General features: G+C 49.2%; 1 protein-coding gene across 2 annotated transcripts; it reads left to right on the forward strand.

Moving 5' to 3' along the window:
• The first annotated feature begins 8,157 nt into the window (after positions 1-8,157).
• LOC116230792 (maestro heat-like repeat-containing protein family member 2B) lies at positions 8,158-19,611 on the forward strand. 2 transcript variants are annotated; one of them, XM_031596159.2, is made up of 31 exons: positions 8,160-8,816; positions 9,104-9,225; positions 9,366-9,488; positions 9,624-9,789; positions 9,942-10,040; positions 10,188-10,339; positions 10,678-10,821; positions 11,353-11,445; positions 11,719-11,788; positions 11,904-12,017; positions 12,103-12,176; positions 12,509-12,628; positions 12,777-12,884; positions 13,074-13,233; positions 13,361-13,401; positions 13,578-13,719; positions 14,134-14,186; positions 14,506-14,613; positions 14,892-15,011; positions 15,210-15,332; positions 15,468-15,623; positions 15,845-15,967; positions 16,277-16,356; positions 16,762-16,897; positions 17,014-17,106; positions 17,479-17,574; positions 17,749-17,872; positions 18,074-18,183; positions 18,456-18,608; positions 18,865-19,019; positions 19,164-19,611. In XM_031596159.2, the coding sequence occupies exons 1-31, from the start codon at positions 8,792-8,794 to the stop codon at positions 19,213-19,215; spliced, it is 3,435 nt and encodes a 1,144-aa protein (XP_031452019.2). In that variant the 5' UTR covers positions 8,160-8,791; the 3' UTR covers positions 19,216-19,611. The 2 variants fall into 2 exon arrangements, with proteins under 2 accessions (XP_089982461.1, XP_031452019.2); XM_090126335.1 differs by having other exon boundaries at positions 8,158-8,816; positions 9,942-10,339.
• The last annotated feature ends 1,108 nt before the right edge of the window (positions 19,612-20,719 follow it).

A 20,719-nucleotide genomic window follows, 5' to 3' on the forward strand; every position in this document is an offset into this window, starting at 1 on the left:
TATGACTGTGCTCTTGGATAGTTGTTACAGGGAAGATTATGGTCATGTTCAGCTTCAATAACAAAATGACATGGGTTGATTAATTGTGAGCAACAGAACTTGTAAGAAGAAAGAGAGGGAGATTGATCCAAGTATTAAATGTCTGTATTACTAGGCAATTAAAGAGGTTTCCAAAGGAAGCACCCCATATAAGGTGAGGAGTCCCTAATATCTGCCAATTACATAAGCTTGGTTATACATATAAGTCATATGACTCCTTTAGAAAGGCCATTAGACTCCCATATGACTCCTTCAGAAAGCTCAGGAAGAGCTTAAACTTGCAATAGTAAGATGGACAGGGGTATGTATTATCTATATTGTTTTGTCTTGGCGTAGACAGATGTTTTATCCAGTGTCTCTTTAGTGTGATGTAGTACATGGAAAAAAGGATCATTCCTCATTTTGGTAGGCCAACTGTGGGCTGCAGAGCCATATATCCTCCTCCTCCTCTGAGTCAGCCAGTCTGAAAGAGCTTTATTTTTGAGAAAGAGTTGCATTTCAAAAGAAGGGTGAAGACAGCATGCATGAAAACACAGTGGTTCTTAATGAATATAAGAGGTCCTTCTCACTAAAACAAAGAGTAATAAGAAACTGACTTCTATGCAGCCTGTGAGTCCTCTAGCTGCTAAACTGTGAGGTAAAGGAGAATCAATTCCTACATCCCTAATTTCTGATGATGGGAAAATATCAGCTCCCCTTTCTCTCACCTGGCGTTATTTAGGCCTCAAGAACTCTGTAAAAAGTGTTCAGTGAAGCACAGTGTTCTCTAAAATGATTTAAAGCTCTCAATTATACAAATCACAGGGTGGGGACTTCTGTATCTGAGCAAAGGGAAGTACATCACCAGTATACAAGTCTATCTCTTACAGTGTTACTGTTATTGCATGATCATGAACTCAGATGTTGCTCATGCATTGAAATCACTGAGAAATTTTGCCTGTGCAAGAGGCCTAAACACTAAAGAGAATTTTGGCTAACAGTAAATGTTTTTTATCTGAAATTCTTAAAGGAGGAATTTTCACATATTTTTTTCATCAGTACTTAAATGCATTCAGAGGGGCATTCGAACACCACAGCTATTTACCATAGCAGAGAAATGTTACCCAGCATTTAATGGCTTTCTAGGGGGAAATACAAAGTAGGCTAGAAGAACTAGCATACAGGTCTGCTAGGTAAATAATCATATCTCCAGTATATTACGTTGCCATAGACTAGATGAAACTAATAGATATATTGAAAAGTTTGCCCTGACTTTCCAGCAAATTTTGGTGTGAAAATTTGTGTTGCCACTGGAAATTGAAATGTTTTGTGATTTCTGCCTCATTAGGTATCCAAGACCTCAATCTTAATTTCAACTCAAACGTTCTTCATCCAGGAGCAGTGAAGATTAAAAAAGTTTTCTATAGTTCAGTCTACCTATACTTGTTCCACTTTCTTGTATGTTACCTCTGCTTATTAAGTTAGCCCAGGGCTATCTATATAATAATAAAAAAAGAGAATTTCCTAAAGAGCCTGACTTCAGGTTTTTATGAGTCTCTAGAAAGGCTCAGAATGGCAAAGCTACTGGAAACAGATGTTTTTGTTTCGTATTACGTTCTGCAGATGTTGTTCATAAAAGGACTAAGGCTGAGATGGGGGCCTTCTTGTGCAATTTTTCCCCCATTAATTTTCATTCCAAAATATTTGAACTTCAGTACAAAGAACATCAGTAAACAAAGGGTCTATAAGATGATTGAGAACAAAGTTATCACTGATGGTATCAGGGTGCGTGCAAAAGTCTCATGTCACTTGCATGCTATTTTGCTATTTTGCAGAAGATGTTAGATCACAATCAACAACATAAAGGATTTGAACACCCAGGTACTGGAGAAGATCTCCACATCAGAGAAGTCTGAAAGAGTTACACCCTCCTGGACTAAAACAGGTAGCACCATCAATATGATATAGATTGAAAACAAGAGGTAATAGAGGCAGACAAAAGAGACTGCAATTCCTCTTAATTTGATTAAACTCACAACTGTGTGGTCACACCATCTGCTGTGTTGAAACTAGTCAAATCGTAGTTGTTTTCAAAGCTTACATCCTGACTGCAACACTGCTTTTGCTAGTGTGGGACTAGTGGGAAGTAGGGAAGTAGTGGGAAGACTGTCATCAGCAATGAATTCAAGGGAATGGAGAGAAAATGGGTGTATTAAAGTGCTATATCTTGAAGAAACAAAGCTCAGCGAACAGAAGAATGTGTTTCAAACAATAAGGCTTTACCTCAAATATTATGCATCAGCCTCTTTCAGAACCATTTGGTTTGATGCAAAAGCAATCAAAGAAATATTGCAACCACAAAGCTCCCTCAGTACTGGGGTCTCTTGAATGTCAAATAAAAACCTGAGAATATGGAAGTATTTCCACACACTCATCTGAGAATGCGGTATCTTTTGAATGCTGAAAGAATATCCAGTTATTTGTTCTGTTGCAAGATGTTTTGTTGTGACTCTTTGAAACTGTGAAACCAAAGGGGTTGAAAGGCGGAGAACTTACATGACCTTTTCTTCCAATGCTGCTTATATAGTTACAGGGAATTTCTTAGAAATAATTGAAATGACTCTATTAAGAAAAGAAAGAGCAATCTGATTAAAAGGAGATTTTTAAAAATGATGACTAAAAATCTTTCCTATATGTGATTTTTTTTTTAACCGCAAGTACATTAACTATACCACAGTCAGAAAATCTATAATCAGTGTAATACTGATATCTTCCATTAGCTGATGTAATTTTAATTTTATTATAGACTTTCATGTGTTGTTTAGGCACATGTTTAGGACTCGTAGGCAATCATTGCTAGAGAATAACAAAACCTGAAAAAAATGTCAAAGATTAAGTTCCTCTTCCTTTCTTTGTCCTTCAGCAAATAGGTAAAGAATATTTTGTTTTCAGAATTATGGCCCTGTTTAACTACAGGAACAATCACAGTTCCATACAGAGTCATAGAGTGACTGAGCCAGGAAAGCACCTCTGGAAGTCATCTAATCCAACCCAGGGCAGGGTCATCAACAACAGGTTGCTCAGGTCCAGATCCTGTCTGATTTTGAGCACCTGCAAGGATACTCCACAGCTTCTCTGGGCAACATATCCCTGTGTTCAATCACCTGCCATGATGAATACATTCCCAATGGAATTGTTATAAATGGAATTTCCTGTGTTTCAATATGTAGTCACTGCCTCTCTTCCTGTAATTGGGCTACAACGAGCACAGTGTAGTTCCATCTTCTTTACTCCTTCCCTTCAGGTATTTATACATACGGACAAGATTCCCCTGACTCTTCAGGCTGAGCAGTCCCAGCTCTCTCAGTCTATCTCTGTATGAAAGGCTCTCCAGTCCCTTGATCAGCTTTGTGACCTGTCACTGTCTCCAGTATGTCCATGCCTGTTGTGCAGTGCAAAGCCCTGCACTGATCTCAGCATCACAGATATTTCTCACCAGGGCTGAACAAAGAGGAGGAATCACCTCTCTTGAACTGCTGGCAAACCTGTCCCTGTTGCAGGCCAGTGAACCATTGGATTTCTTTGAGGCAAGAATGAATTGCCAGTTCATGCTTGTCCACTACCTCTGCCTTCCCTGCAAAGCCGTTTTCTAGACAGTTGGCCACAGGCTAGCTCCTGGGGTTGTTCCACCCCAGGTGCAGGACTTTGCAGTTCCATTTGCTGAACTTCTTGAGTTTCTGCTGCTTCATTTCTTCAGCTTGTCAAAGTCTTGTGTATATTTTTCGTATAAACAAATTATTTTTCCACAGATATCACTTCACTGTAAATGCAAGATGTGTGTTTCATCTATTCTTTTGACATGTACACATGCAAGAAATGGTACATTGTGGAGAGAGTGGCAGCATTATAAATTATTTTTATGTTTATTAAGACAGTATTTAGCAGACAGCAAAGTGTGGGACACAGTTGTGCTCAAGACCACGAAGAGTGTACAGAATTATAGGCATTATATTTTTTTATATATTTTATTACACTTAACAGAAGTCAAAATTCTGAACTAAAACAGAAGCAAGGAAGTAGGTGAGACAAGAAATGGACAGCAAGCTATAGTAAACCTAATACTCAAATAGTAGAAAAAATACTTTCTGATGTCTTGATGTGATTTTACTCTCAGAGTTCTAAAAGAAGCAAGAGTTGAGAATGGAATACAAATACACTGATGCCTTTCACACATTCTCACAGTCAGCATTTGCAGAGGAGTTTACAATTCCATCTTTGAAGACAAAGAAGAAACTTTATAAACAAAGTCAGCCTGAAGGGCAAAGCGATTTAGAAAATCCAATAGAAATATGTCCTCTAAGATGCAGATAAGCTATCGGGCCACACAAGAGCACAGAAAGCATCTTAGTAGTATCAGATGTGTTTCTGTCATTGAAGTTCACAGTAGAATCAACTGCCTTTGGATATTTTGGAAAAATATCATTATCACAGCATCCTGTGTTCTTTCACATATAATTTCAGTCTATTACGTGAGTAGATTAATTTTATAAGTGTAAGAATCCTTAAAGGGTCATATAGACTAAAGGATGGGAGCATACATGTCATACCATGGAGGGATGTAAAAATATTAGACACCTGAGGACGAAAGATAATATTCATAATGAACAGAACTGACACTGCAAATTGCAAAGTTTGATGTAAGTAAATCTGTGCATGAACTAGACCCTAAATTTTAATCCCTGAGGAAGTTGCATCCTCCCACCCCCTCTGCTCCCCTCCCCGGAACTGAGCAAATACAGTTATCTCTGCTTTTTTACTGATCTGATACTAGTGACTTTTAGCTACAGCAAGAACACAGGTGTTGTAAAATTTCCTTCTCCACTTTCATGACTAGTGATGCCACTGTAAAGTAGGCTCAGTTTCAGAAACCCTTTGCAGAACACTGCAGAGTGGGTGCTGGTCAGAGCAGGTGTCATTCATGTTTTCTGTTGTGGCCATCTGCAATGCAGATATTACTCTATTTTAAGTCACTCAGTCATTTTTCCACCCTCCTTTAGAGTGAGTACAGAGAAACCAGCACTTTTAAAGAACTGTTCATTTCATTCTAAAGAAAACAACAAAAGTAGGTCTGTGAATTGTACTCCAGAGATCTTCCTCTCTCAAATGACATTAATGTAGAATCAGGACAATAAATTAAGCGGTGAGTATGGTGAGCACGCATGCTGTAAACTTAGATAAGATGGGTGCTACATGAAGCCCCCTTATTATATTGAATTATTTCTCAGAGAACCCTGGGTCTTTGAAAGGATCTATACACTTCTATAATCAACAATTAAATGATGGACAAAGGACATTTATTCCTAATGCCAGGTGGTGGAACAGGTCAGGTTCAGCCTCGAAATGTAGGTATTCAAATGGAGTCATTGAATGTAGGGACTAGTTTCAACGCTTCAATTGACAACATGGGTTTTTGGCATCACTGGAGATGCCCACAGTGTAGTGCCTGGTCTCTAGTTGTGGCTCACTCCAATTTATAGGAGGGAAAGGAGGTTCTTTGATACCTGTATACCCGGCGTGAGACTAAGAAACAAACGGTTGATCCAACCAGTTTATTACAAATCCTAATCAGGGAGATGGGGAAGGGAAGGAGGATGACTATTATGAATTAGGGTGATGGGGAAGGGAAGCAGGGTGATAGAAAAGATAGGAAATAAGCAAGAATTGCGCAAAGCAGGGACAGTCACCACCAGGATCCATCAGCAGTCCCATTGCACGCCGTCCCAATGGTCCGAGGCAAAAGCGCAGGGGGAGAGCAGCAGCAGCGTGGCCGGCCTTGGGCAGCAAGCAGGTAGCAGGAAGAAGCTGCAGGGTAAGTCCAGGTGGAAGCAGTAGGACTCAGGTAGCAGGCCCAGGAGACTCCTTCAGCATGCAGGCATTTCGTAGTGAGGAATCTGACAGCAGACACCTTTGTTCTTCTTCTTCAGCATGCAGGCATCACGTCGTGAGGAAATCTTGTCAAAAACTTTTGGGGGAGAGCAACAGCAGCATGGCTGTCCTTAGGCAGCAAGAAGGTGTGGTGACAGAATAGGTCCAGGAGGGAGAGGGACAGGAATGCGGCTTCTCATGTCCGAAAAGCCCCTTCTTCTTTATGAGCAGTCTGTTACCAGAAAACCTTAAAGCTCATGGTTGTAGGTCCCCTTTTTATCCTTCTGCTTCTGTGAACGTGGCATTCCTGGGCACTTGGGTAAGAGTCATGTGCAGCACTCCCTGAGATGGCCATCTTTCTCAAGATAAACCCACACAAAAGACTGCTTCCTGGCCATTAATCTGCAGCTTATCTCTCTCTCATTGCCCCTGGCGTTGTCCATCTGTGTTCCTCAGACAAAGGATTTCACAACCCTTGCCCAGGACTTGTCCATCAGTGTTCTCCAGACAAAGGACTTTTCAACCCTTTCCCAGGACTTGCTTGGACGTGTTCATCTGTGTCCCCAGCAAGCTTTGAGACAATGATATAAAAGAATAATCTCTTACAAGGAGTTTATTGTTCCCATGCATTTTATGGCATGTATTGCTCAAAGCTTTTAATCATTATTTTACGATTTTATTTCTTATCATTTATTAATCATTTTGTCATAATTTGATTATATCTATAACTTTTGCTTTTTTATGGTATTATATAATTGGGAACTTAGTCAGTTTTTCAAGAGAGAAGCAAATTCCCAGTGCAGTACACAGAAATGTCCTCTACCTATCACACATGGCAAGGAAGTAACAAATGAGTGAGTCAGAACACAGAGGTTTAAAGTTGTATTATGATAGGCCTCAGAGCAAAGTCTAGATTCTGACCACCTGCTTAGCCACCTAAGTCACAGTTAGTGACTTCACTCCAGACGTGTCAACAGAGTTTGGGCATCCAAGTTAAGCACCAGTGCTCCATATAAAGCCAGTAGAAAGCAGGAGAGTTGGAAAATCAGGTTTGGAAGATTTGAAGTGCTTGAACAAGTTGTCGGCTTTGCTATTGTCTGTGTACAGAATGAACAGTAGCAAATTAAATGTACCACTTCCTTTGTGCTATGAAAAATGAGGTTGCTATCTGCAAACTGCCTCCTGCCAGTGGCTCCTGCAACACTGTGACTCCCAAATTCTGCCAGGGAATCATTTGAGAGAGCATTTAGAGTTGAGCCATGACAAGGCATGCCTATGGAGCTACTCAGCACTCCTGCTCACTATTTGGGTTGTTGTAGAGGCACCATCTTTGCATGAAAATAAAGAGAAGCATACGAAGAAAAAAGAATGAAATGATATTTTAAGGTAGGTTAGGGAAATGTTATTTCCTTTAACACGCATCAGTACTTCCATGGACATCACCAATATTTTCTTGCTGTTAATCTTTTCATAAATATATTTCATGAATTTCTTTGCGTCCAGCACAAGGAGGTTTATGTTTCTATCCTAAACAGTCAAGCAATTACAAATTAAATATGAGTGATAATCAGTCATTGAAAGTATCCCTCCATTATCTTCTTTTTTATGATCCTTACAGTTTGCAGTGGGGAATCCTTATTTAATGAATGAAAACAACATCTGAGAGCTGCAGAATGTTAAGTTCTCAATTGCAAGCTGTAAGATAATCGTCGTACATGAACATGCCTTGGCCCTTCCATACATTCAGGGTTAACAAAATGAATCATCTCCTTTAATTCTTTTGGCTGTTGAAGAAAAGTGATTGAAACCTTTTCTTATGTAACATTCAGGATTAAATGATCACATTTGTAGAGAAGTTTTTGAAGGATGTAGTATCGGTTAAGGTAATTAGCTAGGCTTTTTTTCTATTAGCCTGCAGGCAGAGGGCTACGTCCAAGAGCTCTGCATCTTTCTTGCACTGTGGGTCCCAGGCCTGGATGCAGTACTCCAGATGGAGCCTCACAAGAGCTGAGTAGAGGGGGACAATCAGCTCTGTCTCCTTACTGGCCACCCCTTTTTTAATGCAGCCCAGAACACAGTTGGGCTTCTGGGCTGCAAGAGCATGATGCTGGCTCATGTCCAGCTTCTCATCCACCAGGACCCCCAGAATATTCATAAACGTTTATGTGATCTCCCCTCAGCCCTCCTGTCCCCAGGATGAACAGACTCAGGTCCCACCATGTCTCCATGATTGCAATGACATCACAACCCTGTAAGCACACACAGATCTGTAGTTCTTTCTGTTTATTCCCCACACAGAGTGCATTGCTATACAGGCACTGTAGGCAAGCAGAGGGTGCAGGAATCTCTAGGGGGATGCAGGAAGCGAATGGTGGTCTTTTTGTTTGATCAGATGCAGTGGAGTGTCCTTAATGTCTCTGACACGTGCCCCCAGAAGACAGCAAAGCTCTCTAGGGAGGTTGTCTGGGCAGCAGATGGGGGCCTCAGTGCCTCCCAGCATGGAGTCCCCAGTCATTAATACAATGCTGGGCAACGACGCCCAGCAGCTTCTCCCTGGCAGGGGTTCTCCCTCCCCCGCTGACGTAATTCCAGGCTTTGGCACGGAACCGGAACCCCAGAGCTGATTGCATCACAAAAACACGCTGTGTTTTGGGGCCTGCAAGGTTGCCCTGCATGCTGTCTGGTCCCCAGCCCAGGACCATTCTCTGAGAGGTGACACTCTGCGGTGTGACGTCACAGTGGCTGTCCCTTGTGGCACTGGTGGGAGCAGTGGCTCAGTCCGCTTGTGGGACCCGCAGGAAGTGAACCCAGAGAGAGCGTTGTGTCTGTCTGGAGATATCCTGCTGTGATGGAGCAGCTAAGAGCCCTTCGAGGTGAGCTCCCTCCACCTCTCTGGACACCGTGACACTGCCCGAGCACATGTGTGTCTCTAGTGTCTATTTAGGACATGCCAGCAGCACTGTCCTTGCTCTGCTGAGTACAGCTGCCCACCATGGTTTTCCCAGTACCCCAGCTAGGGGAAGGCTCTCTCTCCCCTCCCCACAAACCACACTCATCCCCGCGCTGTGGGGCTGAAGGAGCGTTCCTCCCAGAGCTGGCCAGAAGCTCAGCCCTGGCTCCAAGCAACACCAGCGGCAGCTGCTCTGCTCTTTCCTTCCAGGTCTCTTTGCCTGTGTGGGCTGCATGCCCAGGCGAACACGTCGCAGGGAGAGAAGCAGGGTGTCAAGCCCTGTCCCTGCCTGCGCCGTGACTTTACTGCTGCAGCGCCTGCAAGATCAGGAGGTGAGTTGGGGGCATCCAACCATCAATCCTTGCCCTCCTGGCCCAGTGCCACGGTCCCATGGGTACTGGGCCCCGGCAGCACATCCACATAGCAATGGGTGGCAGCGGGCAAAGCGAGCGTGACTGATCCTTGTACCCAGGGTGACCGAGTGCAGGCGTACTGTGAGCTGGAAAGCGCCCTGAGGGAAACCGACAGCCGCCTGCCGTGCGGAGTGGTGAACCGGCTGCTGGCAGAAGTGTCCCAGGACCTGACGGCAGCCCAGGTGAGGGGTCACTCCCAAAGGCAAAGGGAGCCGCCTGCCCACACTGGTGTTCTGCTGGTGGATCGTGGTGGCTTAGCTGTTCCAAGGGCCTCAGGCAGTCTCCCATGCCATGTGTCACCAGAGACTCTTTTTCAGGGCGTGACAGCCAACGTGAGGCCAGCTGCCAGCAATGTCCTGGTGGCTCTGGCTCAGACGCACTTCACCTTGGTGATGGCCGAGCTCCAGAGCCACCTGAAGGCCACGGGGGATGCATCCAAGGAGACTGTGCTCATCACCCTGAGCAAACTCTTCAGCACCTATGGTAGAGTGCCTTCAGCCTGACATCTATAACAACCGCGAAAGGGGCCTCTTCCCTCTACACGTCATCTGTGTTGAGTCGGAGGATGCAGGTCTGCAGCCCCTCCTCCTGCGCTGCCAAGACTCTGACTGTGGCCTTCTCCTTCCTCTCTGCAGCTCCACAGTGCATCCCCTTTGTGTGGCTGACGCTGGCCGGCCTGCGCAGTGTGGTGGGCCAGGTGAAGAGTGGCCGGATCCTGCGCATCGCTTGTGCTGGTGAGTGCTGGCCCCAGAACAGGGGGCCTCGGAACAGCCCTTGCACCTCGCCCTGCTGCAGATTCTCACAGGCTCCCTTTTCTTTCACTGTCTTAAAAAAAAATAATAATAATATATATATATTTTTTTTTAATTTTGTTTTTTCAGTTGTGAAACAGTGGCTGGATGGCGTCAAGATGCACTTGTCCTCTGGAACCCAATGCCCCTGGCCTGCTATAGAGAAAGAGCAAATCATTAAGAATCTTCTCGAGCTGCTCTTCTCTGTGGTGCAGAACTGGCAGGACTGCCAGGAGGAAAAGGTGAGCACTGCTGCATTCCCAGCCCAGGATGGCAGCGGGGGCACCCATGTTGGCAGCTCTGTCTGAGCCCAGCAGGCTGAGAGCTGAGGGGTGATGAGAGGGAATGGGCTGGCTCTGCAAAGGGTCCCAAACTGGCTCTTTGCCAGGAATGCATGTCACAGCATTGTGGCAGGAAGAGCTGGGGATGAGGGTATGGGGAAAATCTGCCTGACCTCCAGAGCGAGCCCATCTCCTGCTGGGCATGGGAATATGGGGAAAGGGAAGGGAAAGAGAAAATCCTCTCTGTTGGAAGGGCAGACCTTCAGTCTTTGATGCCGGGCCTCTGCCATTCTCTCCAGGACAAACAGGCCGTCCTCGGGGCTGTGGCTGCCATGTTGGATGTTCTCCTGCAAGAGGAGCTGCACCGAGAGCACGTCTGGGAGCAGCTCCTCTGGCTCGTGCACCCATGTCAGGAGATCCAAGACACCTGCAGGGTGGCCAAGGTGAGATGCTGTGCATGGCTCAGGGTGGACGTGGGGCCCGTGCAAGTGCCACAAGGGGTCAGGGGGATGCAGAGAGGAGGTGGGGAGCTCTTGGAGAAAGAAGAAACAGGTGTTCAAGGGAGGTCTGAGGCTTCCAGAGCTCTTCAGTCAAAGAAGGAACAACCCAGACAGGAGCCAGGAGGGAGACAAGAGTCACTGTGGCTCATCTCCTGGGGATGGGAGGTTTTACCACCACCACCGTGGGGTGCTGAGTGCCTGAGGAGCTCTGTGTTAAGAACCGAAGGGACCATGTCCAGTTGAATCTGATGGGGGAGAAGAGGGCTGCTGGGTGGGAAATGCCTGCAAACAATGCCCAAACAGAGCTTGGTTGAGAGCAGAGAGACTCTCTTGATGCTGCTGGGAGGTGGGGGACAAACAAGAAAGCCTGTGTGGGAGCTTCTCCCAGTGGACAAACCATTAGGAAGCAGTTTCTCCACTCCCAAGTGGCTAGATGTGGCTTCATCCCTTTCTTCCTCTCCTGGTCTCTTGCAGAGCCTCACTATCTTCCTGGAGGCCTTAGAGGGCATTGAGTCCATCATCCCGAAGGACAAGTTTCTGGACATCACCAGTGCAGTGTTCTACCAGGTAAGGGGAGTCTATCCTCACGCCCACAGCAGTTTCCTTCTTGGCTGTCTCAGGAGGACTGCAAAGCTCCTAGCCCCTGCTCAGCCTTAGCTCCTGCATGCCCAAGGCTGCTCCAGAGCCATGCGTGTAGCCCTAGGGATGCTGTAGGGCGGGCTGAGTTTTGTCTGCCTGTCCTCTTCCTGAGAGTGCCAAGGGAGATGAGATCTGGCAGGACAGTTCCTTTTCCATCCTCAGTACTGATGTGATTTTCTCAAATGGACCTTGTTCCCACAGCTCTATGATGACACCAAGCAGCACAGCGAGGCTGATTGTGCAGAGCTGACCCACTGCATCATGCTGCAGGGTAAGGACAGGAGCTTTGGCGATGCTTGGCGGTGCCCTGGCCAAAGCCTCTCTCACAAACCTCAGGAATGGGCATGAGTTGCTTGCTAACACAGCGCGGGATTTCCTCCCCATAGCCCGGATCTGCCCAGAGGAAACGGTCCTGTTTCTGCAGTCACAGCTGTGTGATGAGTGGGAGGCTGGATGCGTGGCAGCCTTGGGTCTGCTTGGTGCTCTGGCTCGCTCTGATGGTCAGTACCACAGGTTGGGACTTCCAAGGATCCCTTCTGCCATCTGGGTTGTGGCTCCGCTCATGCTTCTGCACATCTCTTGTAGAGCCTGTGATGACAGAGAAGCTGCACCAGGTTGTGGAGGCTGTGCAGCGTCTGTGCAGCGACCCCAGGACCCGGGTGAGCTGGTTTGGGAAAGGAAGGCATTGTCAGGGTGGTGATACTGCTGCCAACACGGGCAGGGCTGGGGTAACCAGGGAGGTGCTGTGGCATTGACCACACAGTCATGATGGTTCCTATGGGGAGAGCAGGCAGAGTGGAGCGGGCAGGTCCCTGTGCTGTGCATGGAAAGCACACAGCCTGGTGCTAAGGCCTGGCCCTCACCTCAGGAGCCAAGGCTTCTCCTCTGCTCTTGTTGTCTCTGCTCATGCCCAAAGGGCTGCCCCGATGAGCAGGTGGCTTCCCTTTGCCTCCTGATCAGGAAAATCACACCCACAATTGACCCCTGGCAGGTGAGGAGGGCTGTTCTGTATTTCATCAAGGATCTACTCAGTGCTAACGCCCGGAGCTGCTCAGCTTGGGATGTGGTGGGGCACATCTTCAGTGAGTTCAGCCGCACCACGGGAAGAAGGGTAAGGACAGTGGGCAGCATCTTCTTTTGGAAAACCAGTGCTGCTCAGAGGCTGGCACAGAAGCACCAGTGGGGCCACCACACCTGAGCCTCCTGAGAGGCTCGTGAGAACTGAGCGTAACTAGTGTTTCAACATCACTGTTGTGCAGGCAGCCAGAGACCTTTCTGCTCAGGAAGCCCAGGAAGAAGGAGCTCTGCAGGAGCTGTGCATGGACATCCTGGGGTCACTGGATGTCTCTGTGAGAGGGATGTCCAAAGTAAGTCACCTTCTGCCCTGCTGCTGCTCCTTGCCTTCACACCACGTGTTCCTCATCCCATTCCAACACCCCAGGTCTCTCCTCCAACGTCCTCTGAAGTGCACAAGACTTAGGGAAATTCACAGAATTCTCTTCATCTCTGAGCGGAGGCAGGAATCCTGACATGCTCAACTGCTTTGTTCCCTACAGCTCCTGTGGCCGCGGCTGCTGCTGTTTGTGGTGCCAGCCCAGTACACAGGCATGCTGATCCCGGTCTCCCGCTGTGTCCAAGCCCTGGCTGAGAGACAGGACCTGACAGGACGGCGGATAGAAGATCTGGATCCCCATTTTGTCAACTCCGTGTTTCAAGGTAGGAGCAGAAACTCCCCCAGTGAGCTCTTCTGGCCTGCAATAGCACCCAGAAGGGACAGCAGAGGTGTGTGTGGCTGGGCATGGAGTGTCTTGGAGTCTTACTCAGCACTTGTTTCTCCTCACAGGCCCAATGCTGACTCCCCAGATACTGCTGGTGCGCCTGTTGGTGAGTAGATGCTCCAGAGGTTGGTGCCACAAGCCCCCAGGAGGAAGCAGCATGGCCATGGGCAAAGCTGTTGGCTGCTCCTTGCTTGCCCGGGCAGAGCCAAGCTGCTTCCATCCTGGGGGGAAGGCGTTGCTCTTGCTGCAGAAGTGACCCTGCTTCTCTTTGCTCTTGCTCAGGTGGTGGCAGGGAGCCCTGTTGCAGGCAGCGAACTCCAAGCCGCTGCCTTACTACTGATGCAAAACCTCCACAGCAGGTTCCACAGAGCTGTGGGGGCCATGTGGGCTGCTGAGATCCCCCTGCTGCTGCAGTGCCTCCAAGGTAAAGTGTTGGTGGAGAGGGAGAGGTGAAGGCAGGGAAGAGAAGGGAAGGGGGGGAATGAAAATGCAGCTCTGCAGCATGGCAGAGGGGAAGCGTTTCCTGCAGCCCAGTGCTTGCTCTGCTGCTGTTCCCATTCCAAGGAGACAGCACTGAGGCCTGGGGATCTTTCCCCCCAGGGATCTGCCCATTCCAGGACATGGATGGGGCCTTCATGTCCCCTCAGACAGCAGTCTTGGAGCAGTTAGTTCTGTGTTCCTGAGGGGTCAGTGTTTGTGGGGAGGGACAGGTCATTGTGGAGGGGGTACAGGTCCCAGCTTGGCAGTGTCAAGTTCCCAGGCCAAGTCAGGTTTGCAGCAGCAATTCTTTTGTGGCTTGAACCCAAGTAAGGGTCTTTTGCTTCTTATTGCTGTGCAGGGAAAGATGAGAGTTTCCTGGACTCTGCAGAGTGGGAGCACCGACTGCTAAAGGTACAGCATTGCCGGGGGGCGCGGTGCAGAGAAGTGCTTGCCTGCCTCAAGGAGCCCCGCTCCCATATAAGCTACCAGTCTCTCAAATGCTGCCTCAGAGCAGCTGCACGTCTTTGTGGCGCTGCCTCTTCCTCTCTGTCCCAAGCCCAGGGGGGTCTTAGGAGAAGAGCGGCAGGCAGCTTTAATGGAGGGAACGCTGGGGGGGAGCTGGGAGAGAGATTGTTCTTCCAGGCACCTCTCCCCAGAAGGCTGCGGCAACTTGGGAATGGGGGAAGAGGCAAAGGGTAAGGGATCATTGGCTTCTCCTGTTCTCCAACAGTTCCTGAGGGCATCACTGGAGACCATAGAGGATGAGGCCTGGACTGAGGCCCTGAGCTGCGAGCTGAGCCGGTGGCTGAGCAGCTCTGCCAGCAGCTCTGGAGAAAAGGTGAGTTCCCCCCGGCTCTACCCAGCGGTGCAGCTGCAGGTGCCCAACTGGGGCTGGGGTTGGGGCTGGAGCTCTGCCCACACAGGCTGCTGATACTTCTTCCCCGGTTTGTGCCCCCCATAGGGCCTTTCCCTGAAATCTGCCTGGGGGCCGGCTACAGCTCGGCCCTGCAGTTGCTCTCAGTGACTCCCAGGGAGAGTGGGTCCTTCCCACCTGACCCTCCCCCAGCAGGTCAGGTTGCTGCCACATCTCAGCTTCTTCCTTCCTTTCCCATGCAGTCTTTCTTGTACAAGGCTCTGGGGACAGCACTGGGAGCTTGTAAGGGTGTCCTCCACATCCAAGAGAAGCTGCTGCAGCACCTGGAGGAAGCAAATGCGGAGGAGCCAGCTGAGGCCCAGGTGAGCTCTCCTCTCCTCCAGCTTCTGTGAGCATCCCCACTCTGTCCCTGGGGCAGGGGGCTTCTTCTGGCCCTGCTCCAGACCTTTTGATCTCCTTACTGCTGCTGTTTCCCTCAGGCGAGGACCGGCCCAACCATTGTGGTTAGCTGAGCCAGTAGGTTCAGGCCTGCACTAACTGCCCCGTGCTCTTTTGTGCAGGGAATGATCTCGCTTCTCAGCCATGCTGCTGAGAGCAACTTCCATCCAGTCCTGGACGCACTCACCATATTTGCGTCCAGGCTGTGCAAAGGCCAGAATGCAAGGATTTCCAGGCGCAAGAAGGTAAAGCATTACAAGTTTCCATCTTGGCATTCTTTTGCCTTATTTTCACAGCAGCTCCTGCCTTGGGAGCCCAGGTGCATCACAGGGCACTGGGGGCTGTTGAGCAAGTGTCACAAGGCATTTCTTCCCACACAGGTGGAACTGGACAGCAGAAGAGCTCATGCCACACGCAGCGCTCTCATGCTCGCCCATGGCAGCTTGGCACTGCGTGCCTCTAAGGAACAGCTGCTCGCCCACCTGGAGGGAGACATCGTGGGCAACATCCTGATGCTCTACAGCTGCAGCTGCAGGGTGAGAGCTCGAAGCGTTCCAGGGTGTCTGAGAGTCCAGCTGCAACTCCTCCACATGGGGGGATGCTGAGATGGGCTTTCTCTTTCCAAAAGTCCCTCAGGGAATGGTTTGTGCCCAGATGAAGATCCAAGCCCTTCCCTTACCGTTGCCCCCACGTGTCCCTCTTGCAGCCCTTGGCCCTTTCCCCAGTTCAAAGAATGTTCTTCTCTCTTGGGCCTCAGGACTTACAGAACAACCTTGCGCTGGTGCAGAGCATCACTGACTTCAGCTCTGCCTTCCAAGCTGTGGGTGACTCTGCCTGCTTCAATCCCTCCTTGAAGGGCAAGCTTCTGGAGATCCTGATGGTGAGTGCCTAGAGACTGGGCTATCTGCAGTGGAGTTCTGGGCTGTGCCACGAGGCTCGCTTCCCTGGAGGCATACAGGACTCCCTCAGCCACACGTCTTCATCTGGTGGGGACCTTGGGTGCTGGCAGGCAGTGGCTGGGAGCAGGCTAGGTCCACCAGCTGTGGAGCTGCTGCATCCTGCAGTGCTTCCATGGGAAACATGGGAGTGATGGGGCTGGTGTGTGGTAGTTGTGTCTGTCTCTGGGCCGGGCGGAACAGCTCTCGTGTGCCCCTTGCCCACTTTGACAGTGTCTCTCTGGGACTTGCAGGACTTGCTGAAGAAGTATTACTTGGGCACCCCTGTCTCCCCAGTGCCCTTCAAGGTGGTTCTGGCCCTGGAGCAGTTGAGGTAAGGTCTGGGGTTGCAAGGCAGGATGGTGATCCCAGTTTTGGGTAGCTCCTGAACACCTGGAGGGGGCAGGGGGTGAGGATCCGCATCTACAGGAGTGATGGCTGGGCTGTTGTGCCCAGCAAATCTGAGGTTCTGGGCAGGGAGAAAGGTCTTGGTGCTCCAGTCCCCTGGCAGGGAAGAGAAGGGAGAGCTAGGGTCTCCTTCCCTTCAGAGCGGGAGGTGGTTCACTGCTGCTGGGGAAGAGGCAGGTGCTGCTGGAACTGAGACAGTACTCAGCAGCATGAGCTAGGGGTATTGACTTTGTAGCTGCCAATTAGGAGAAACTCGGATGTTGTCTGAACCAGACTGAAGAGCACTGGTAAAAGCTCTTTCTGCTTTCTTTTCCTTTTTTCCTCCTGTCAGCAAGCTGAAGCCCTCTTTAGAAAGCAAGGACATGCGTGAAATGTTGGTTCTGTGCTTCAAGAACATTGTGACACACCCTTCAGCGGAGATGATGCTGAAGATCAGGAAGTCACAGCAAGCAGCTCAGTACCTGCAGGTAACCTGCCATAACTTTCCTAGCCACCTCTCGGTTGGAACCCTACCTCAACACACACGACCTATGCTCTGGCAACAGCTGCGATGCCACACCTCAATCTCCTCTTCTGCTTTCAGCTTCAGCAAACATCATTGAAATCTCTGGGCCGGCTCATGGTGGTCCTGCTCAAGACAGAGCCCACCAGAAGCTTCTTCCAGAATATAGTCCATGTGAGTACTTGTGGGGCAAGGGAGAAAGCATGGTGCCTGTTGATATCGGGGATAGAGATCTGGGGACTGAGAGGACAATCAGAAAGGGAGAAATCTAATGACGTGCCAGCTCACTCTGAGCTCAGAAATGGGCAGAGAAATGGGCCCTGCAGGGGCCCCTGGCAGGCCACAGCCGAGGAAAAGCTCCTGGGTTAGGAGGCAGGAGTATCTGCAGAAAGCGGGGGCAACATTGCTGGTGCTCAGTGAGGTGGGGGGCCGCATGCAGCACCAGGGCAGGCCCTGAGGGAAGGTGCTGGGAAAGGAGGGACAGGGAGAGGGGTGGCAGGAAGGAAAAGAAAAGACGTCCTCAGTGAGACAGATGCTCTATACCAGGTCCTTCAGAGATCAATAACATCAGGAAACATGTGGGAGCGCAAGAGGGCCCTGCAGACCTGCTCCCAGCTTCTGGCTATTTGTGAAGAGCTTCAAGTGAGTTAAGAGCCTCACCGCATGCCCCCTACTCCTTCCCCAGTGCCCCTGAGCTGGAAGGCGAGCTCTGCCCAGCTGTGCATGCTGTGTCATGGCGTGGGGAAGGCACAGGCAGGAGAAGCTAGGGAGAGCTGGGGCTGCCTACAGCTTTGTTCTTGCCTCTCACCCCTGCAGAGAGAAGATGCCTGTGAGCACTTTGGCTCCTTGGTGGGATTGCTGGCACCTCTGACGTGCGACCTCATGCCCACATCCCGCCAGTTGGCCATCACCTGTCTGAGCTCCCTTGTCCGAATCCAGGGTGAGTAGAGCAGGCATGCAACAGCCCTCTGTCCTCCACAGCACTACCAGAGCCCCACGGGCTGGGCCCTGTTTACAGGAGGGATAGAGGCACTGTGCACAGGTGTCTTCTTGTCCTCTCCCTGTCTTCTGCCTCTCCCGCATGGAAAGCATTTCCATTTCCAGAAGCATGACTTCCCTTTTCTCCTTGTGCTCTTTACAGCCAAAGCGACCAGCAGAGTCATTGAGACAGGAGACATTGGGAGCCTATGTGAGGGGCTGCATGCTTGCAGCACCATCTCTCAGCTCCAGACCTCATCCCAAATGGCAAGGGTAAGTGGACCCAAAAAGGGGTGGTGGGATCTCGGTGCATACGTTTCTGCACAACTCTGTGCTGCTCCCAGCTTCTCACACCATTTCCAGAATGAGCTGTCACCCTGAGACCGCTTTTCTCAGCAAGTAGCAGGAGGGTCAGAGCTATGTCTGGCCTTCAGGCACCTAGTGCAATGAGCTGACTCCATGACATGCCCTCAAGGCTGTTTTATGTTTTGAAGAGCTGCTGCAGAGCAGTTAATAGATCTCTCCTGCTTCTCATTTCTCTGCAGATCATATGCAGAAACTTCCCCCTAGAACGCACCGTCGACTTCATAATGGCCATCAAGGAGACCTTCCGGAAAGCCAAGGGAGTGCGTGTGCGTGCTGCTGGGAAGTGGATGACCACCTTTCTACAGATGTACGGGAAGGACATCTGTCGGGACGTAAGAGACTTTCTTCCATGTATCTTGGACTTTTTCTGGATGTTGCACTACACTTTGCGCTGTTTGCCTCTTGTGCTAAAGAAGCACAGCCTGAGCGCAGAGCCAGGGCTTGGACAGGGTGGCTGGCGTGAAATTTAAATTTAGGCCTTGGCAGCATGTTAAGGGAGCGAGCACTGCTCATGTGCTGAATGTCCATGGTTAGGCCCTGCAAAGTCCAGGATGCAGCAAATCATTCTTTCTCCCCTTCTTCTTTCAGGTGCCTCCAATCCTCTACATCCTGCGCAGCTGCACATCATCTGCGCAGCAGAGCACGTGCATGCCCTTCCTGTGCCAGGCAGTGGTCATCCTCACCCGCTGTCACACTGAGGCCATGATTGACAACTTCTCCCGGCTGTTTGGGCCCACAGACAGGTACTAGCACTCTTGCCTTTGCTGCAGTCACAGCTATAGCTTGCCTCTGCCAGAGGGATCTAGGGAGGAAACAGCTTTTCTTTTTTCAAAGTCTGTTTGAGGCGAAAATTACTCAGCCACAACTTGAGACTCTCCTTTTTCTAGCGAGACATGGAGGAGAATAAGAGACTTTTGTCTCCAGCGGTGGAGCCAGTAGAAGAAAGCAAAAGAGAAGAGAAAGAGAGAGAGAAAGAGCAAGAAAAAGAGCAAGAAAAAGCAAGAGCAAGAGAGAAAGAGAGAGAAAGAGAAAGAGAAAGAGAAAGAGAAAGAGAAAGAGAAAGAAAGAGAGAAAGAGAAGAAGGTGAAGGGGAAAGGGAAAGGGAAAGGGAAAGGGAAAAGGAAAGGGAGGGGAAAGGGAAAGTGAAGGGGAAGGCGAAAGGGAAAGGGAAAAGGAAAGGGAAAGTGAAGGGGAAAGGGAAGAGGAAGGGGAAGGGGAAGGGATGAAAAGGGGGAAAGGGAAAGGGAAAGGTAAATGGGAGGGAAGGTGAGGGAAGGAAAAAGAGAAATCTAAAATGGGAGGGGAGAGGAGAGGAGAGGAGAGGAGAGGAGAGGAGAGGAGAGGAGAGGAGAGGAGAGGAGAGGAGAGGAGAGGAGAGGAGAGGAGAGGAGAGGAGAGGAGAGGAGAGGAGAGGAGAGGAGAGGAGAGGAGAGGAGAGGAGAGGAGAGGAGAGGAGAGGAGAGGAGAGGAGAGGAGAGGAGAGGAGAGAGAGAAGAGAAGAGAAGAGAAGAGAAGAGAAGAGAAGAGAAGAGAAGAGAAGAGAAGAGAAGAGAAGAGAAGAGAAGAGAAGAGAAGAGAAGAGAAGAGAAGAGAAGAGAAGAGAAGAGAAGAGAAGAGAAGAGAAGAGAAGAGAAGAGAAGAGAAGAGAAGAGAGAAGCTAAAAAAAATTGTATTATTTATTAAAAAAAATAAATGCCAGAATCCTGGCTAAGATATGAAAAGAGTATTGTTTCATCAAGTCTTCATTTTAATAGCTGCTGTCTGTTCTCCATACCAAATACAGAAGCACAGAATCACTGGATGTCAGGGATTGGAAGGAACCTGGAAAGCTCATCTAGTCCAATCCCCCTGTCTTAGCAGGAACACCTAAATAAGCTCACACGGGAACAGATCCAGGCAGGTTTTGAACGTCTCCAGAGAAGGAGACCCCACTACCTCTCTGGCAACCTGTTTCAGTGCTCCATCACCTTTACCATAAAGAAGTTATTCTGCATATTAGTATGGAACTTCCTATGTACAAGTTTTAGGCCATTACTCCTTGTGCTATTGCTATACACAATTGAGAAGAGCCTGGCCTCACCCATTTACCTCCACTTTCCTTTAGATATTTATAAATATTAACCAGATCCCCTCTCAGTGTCCTTTTCCCCAGGCTGAACAGACTGTGGTTACTCAGCTTTTCCTCATATGGGAGGGCCCCAATCATCCTTGTCATCATCCTCTGCTGGATTCCTTCTAGGAGGTCCCTGTCTTTTCTTAACTGGGGAGCCCAGAGCTGGGCACAGTAATGTAAATGTGGCCTCACCAGTGCAGAGTAGAGTGCCCTCCCTTGATGTGCTGGCCGTGCTCTTTTGATGCCAACATGCAGTTGGGCAATTCCATCCACATGGGCCATTTTAACTTTCTGGCAGTTTCCAAGAAAATGGTTTCAGACATTGAGATC

This window comes from Phasianus colchicus, chromosome 1, assembly GCF_987193195.1.
Source record: "Phasianus colchicus chromosome 1, bPhaCol1.hap1.1, whole genome shotgun sequence".
Taxonomy (NCBI): domain Eukaryota; kingdom Metazoa; phylum Chordata; class Aves; order Galliformes; family Phasianidae; genus Phasianus; species Phasianus colchicus.

Excerpts from the sequence above, each read along its gene's own strand:
- LOC116230792 (XM_090126335.1), top strand. The coding sequence starts at position 8,792 with ATGGAGCAGCTAAGAGCCCTTCGAG. Across the intron at positions 9,226-9,365 it reads AGCGCCTGCAAGATCAGGAG|GGTGACCGAGTGCAGGCGTA; the intron begins GTGAGTTGGGGG and ends CCTTGTACCCAG. Across the intron at positions 15,333-15,467 it reads GGATTTCCAGGCGCAAGAAG|GTGGAACTGGACAGCAGAAG; the intron begins GTAAAGCATTAC and ends CTTCCCACACAG.